The 3,871-nt window shown below is 45.5% G+C and overlaps 1 protein-coding gene across 1 annotated transcript; it reads right to left on the bottom strand.

Annotated features, from left to right (window-relative positions):
- Positions 1-417: 417 nt before the first annotated feature.
- On the bottom strand, positions 418-1,184 carry LOC109529559 (zinc finger BED domain-containing protein 1-like). The gene is made up of 2 exons (XM_019892979.1): positions 844-1,184; positions 418-734 (listed from the first exon to the last, which is right to left on the bottom strand). Exons 1-2 carry the CDS (start codon positions 1,182-1,184, stop codon positions 518-520), a joined length of 558 nt encoding a protein of 185 aa, XP_019748538.1. The 3' UTR covers positions 418-517.
- Between the last annotated feature and the right edge of the window lie 2,687 nt (positions 1,185-3,871).

Raw genomic sequence — 3,871 nt, 5'->3', positions numbered from 1 at the left:
AGGGAGTTGTGATGTGAATGAATGTGCGTGTGTTAATTGAAAGAACGATTGCTTTATTTTAGACATTGACATAAACAAGGAACAAGATACACCTTTCATTCATTTTTATTGAGGAAAACAAGCTTTTCCAAAGTGTTTGGCTTTAAACGGTTTCTTTTTTTTTGATAGTATTTCTCCTGCTTTTGAAAATACTCTTTCACAAGGGACGGATGAGGCTGGGGTACAGAGAGAGGTTATAGCTAATTTGTAGAGGTTTGGGTAGACATGTCTGTGCAGCTCCCAGTAGTCCAGGGGGTTTGACATCCTGCTTATGTTGGGTTCGCCCAGGTAAGTGTGGACCTCCACAGTCGCATCTGCGGTCTCATTCTGGGTCCTCCTCTGCATGACTGTGTGGTCCAGTCGCCACCACAGCTTGTTACCTAAGGCACAACAGACAAACAGCCAACAGGCAGTTCCGGCTGCCCATCGTAGAGATGGGGGCAAAAGAATCCCACAATAATGCACTGCCGCTCATTTCCTATTGCTTAATTAACACCATTAGAATGTATCGAATATTACCTTGCGCAACAGGCTGGGAAGCTTCTGATGTGTCCGGTTGTGTTGCAGATGATGGGTTGGAGGAGGAGGTGGAGGAGGAAGATGCCCTGTGCCGGATCACTGTCGCACATTCAGCTGTGAGCCTCCTCTCAGCCTCTTGTGCTTTATTTGGGCTGAAGAAGCCTATCTTCTTGAACCTGCGAACGACAATGAGACTCATTGCAGTTGTGAACTGTTCATCAAGAGGCACTTGCTCATTTGTTGGTGCGAGTAGACAGATGAGAAAAACAGACAACCGATACAAACCTGGGATCCAGCAGTGTTGCCAGTGACATGATGCTCATGGTTTGGAGGGTGTAGAGCTTGTCCCTCAGTTGTTTTTTAAGGCCCTCAGCCATTGCTTTGCTCTCCTCCATTTTTATGGTTCCTATGTCATCCTCCAAGGTGTGGTGCAGCATGGCCAGAAGTGGTATGACCTTGGATCCAGACACTCTCTTCTCCTCTGAGAGCTCTACGGTGGCATCATTAAATGGGGAGAGGACCTGCAGACTCTCAGACATGAGCCTCATCTGATGGGATGTGAGTGGGGCAATGTCAGTGTGGAGGCCTGCCAGGGCTGCTCCTACGGCTTCCCTGAGGTTGTACATCCGTTGCAACATGTGGAAGGGGCTGTTTCAGCGTGTCTCCACCTGAAAATAAAAGGTCATTATTGTTTGAAAGGGGAGTGGAAGCAGTTATGGATGTCAACTTACCTCTTGAATGAGCTTCAGCACAGGCTCTGTAGGCATCATTTGCTCCTGCACCTGTGTCAGCCTTGTCTATAAAAATTAAATATGAAACAAAACATTATTCAAGTCATTTTGCATTAATTTGAATACTGCTGTGTAATAAAGGAATTCACCTTTGCAGTGGTACTGCTTTTGAAGTAGCCAACTATCCTCCTACACTGAAGACGGATCTCAGACAGCTCAGTGTTTTCTGCCAGAGCCTTCTTCACGATCAGATTTAATGTGTGCGCCACACAAATTGTGTGGTGCAGATGAAGGTCTCTGGCACATGCAGCCATGTTGGCTGCACCATCTGTCACAAGGCAAGTTACCTTGGTGGAAATGCCCCATTGTGCCATGAGTGCCGATTGAACGGAAGCCATGTTCTCAGCTGTATGGTGGTCAGGGAAATGGAGCACACCTAACACAGCTGAGTGCAGAGAGGTGTGCTCATCAATGAAATGACAGGTGACTGCCAGATATGCATCTGTGTTGATGCTGGTCCACATATCTGCTGTTATGCTCACAGCAGAGGACTTTGCTATGAGGTCTTGGGCCTTCTCTTTTGCCTGCTGGTACCTCTCCGCCACCATGGCTTTCAAAGTCTAAAGGAAATGAGAAAGAACACTATTGGAAGAGCACTTATGGGGGAATGGGGAAAAATGATTCATGTGCTCTCACACACCCGCCTGGTGGGGAGAACATATGTAGGGTCGAAAGTTGGATAAGCTTCCTGAACCCTGTGTCCTCCACAAAACTGAAGGGCTGGCAATCTTCAATCACCATATTGATTAATGCCTCTTCCACTGCATTCTTATTCACTGCAGTTTAACAGAGACAGAGTTAGTGATAGATGTCATTCATTTCATCTGTCACATTTGAAATACACATGGTAGGCTATGCTGTTCTTTCATTGCATGTTAAAATGCCTTACCTGGGGGTGGTTCTGTTTGAGTTGTCTCCTTATTTTCATGCAGGGCCCTATAATGCCTCAACAAAGACGACGTGCTCTCTTGGTACCCAAGTTCTTTGGAAAAAGTTTTCAGACAGCTCAGTGTTTTCTGCCAGAGCCTTCTTCACGATCAGATTTAATGTGTGCGCCACACAAATTGTAATGTTGTTCATTGTAAAATGAATCGGAATGAGTTGAGGTTTGGAGATGCGAGTTGAGTGTCAGCGTCACCTGTGAGCTCATTATCGTCCCGGTGCGCCGAATTTATTTCGATTCACCCGCGAAACTATTTGTGGGCGGTGACGTAGGAATCCCGTCCCGTGAGGCTTCGGGCGGAGCAACGCGCGTTCCGAGGTATCGGGCGTGGCCACAAGCGTAATCGACACGCGCCTCAGTGCGCGCTTCGCGGATTTTCTTCCGGTTTACTCGGCACACGCATCGGTACCTCGGCACAGTCGGGCACATCACTATCGTCAAGTACACCCTGCTCCTCCCTCTTGCCTGCTTTTTGGGGTCCACCACCACCTTGCAAACGTGACATTAATGAAAGAAAAAAATATGTATAGTTGATATTATTCATGCATACATACCATAAAACATTTTGCGCCCAAAAAAATGCACAAAAATCTAGAGAGGGATGGGTGATACATAGGTTTACAGAAAAAAAAAGTCACATCGTTTGTACCAACGGGTTGAGAAAAATATGATATTTAATGTGTAATGTTGCGAGCCAATCGTAGGGCACACAGAGACGAACAACCATCCGCGCTCACACTCACACCTCGGGACAATTTGGTGTGGTCCATTAACCCACCATGCATGTTTTTGGATTATGAGAGGAAACCGGAGTGCCCGGAGAAAACCCACACAGGCACGGCGAGATCATGCAAACTCCACACATCGAACCCACGACCTCTGCACTGTGAGGTCAACGCTCACCACCGGGCCGCTCGGAATCACCATGAATTAGAATGAATATGTTCCCACCATAGCAAGTAAACATCATGGCCGAAAAGATTGCTTACCATACCATCCGCGGCCATGGTTTCATGAAATCAAATGCACAGCTATACCAATCTCGCTCACACACAAAATACAAGCAGGAACAAATGAAAAAGCAACAGTTAGAATTATGAAAAAATAAGAGCTTTTTGTGTCACTGCGGTTTTTTACATATTCATTTGAATGTCTGTGACAATTCATAACTGATTAGCTTTTAGCTAGCTAATCAGTACACAAGACTGACGTAGACTCTGAAATAGTACAGAAAGGCAAAGTCAATGATGGATGCCCGTTTTGCTGACAAATGACAGGAAACTTGACTAAAAATGATGGACGAAGCACTGACTGACAGAAGTGGCTTTTTATCTGTCAGTATAATTGTCACTTATAAGTTAAGTAGCGATGGACCTCTCAGTTCATCACTGATGGATGCCAATTTGTCCATTTTAGAAACAATCGGCAAACATCTTCCAGTTTGCCAATTTTAGAATGGCCATAATCGGATGATTAATGAATCTCCTGACTACCGGGAGTTCAAATTTGTCCCCTGTAGAGGACATTTGTAAACGTGAATGTCTAGTAACTACTGCATGGAAATTATGGGAGTATAATA

This window comes from Hippocampus comes, unplaced genomic scaffold (genome assembly GCF_001891065.2).
Source record: "Hippocampus comes isolate QL1 unplaced genomic scaffold, H_comes_QL1_v1.1 scaffold169, whole genome shotgun sequence".
Classification (NCBI taxonomy): domain Eukaryota; kingdom Metazoa; phylum Chordata; class Actinopteri; order Syngnathiformes; family Syngnathidae; genus Hippocampus; species Hippocampus comes.
The sequence above is the reverse complement of the archived record's forward strand: the minus strand, read 5'-3'. Positions and strand labels throughout refer to the sequence as shown.

What these genes read in the sequence shown, in the direction of transcription:
- LOC109529559 (XM_019892979.1), bottom strand. Translation starts at nt 1,184, where the DNA reads ATGTACAACCTCAGGGAAGCCGTAGGAGCAGCCCTGGCAGGCCTCCAC. An exon ending in GCAACACTGCTGGATCCCAG is followed by an intron (nt 735 to 843) that starts GTTTGTATCGGT and finishes TGTCGTTCGCAG; the next exon opens with GTTCAAGAAGATAGGCTTCT.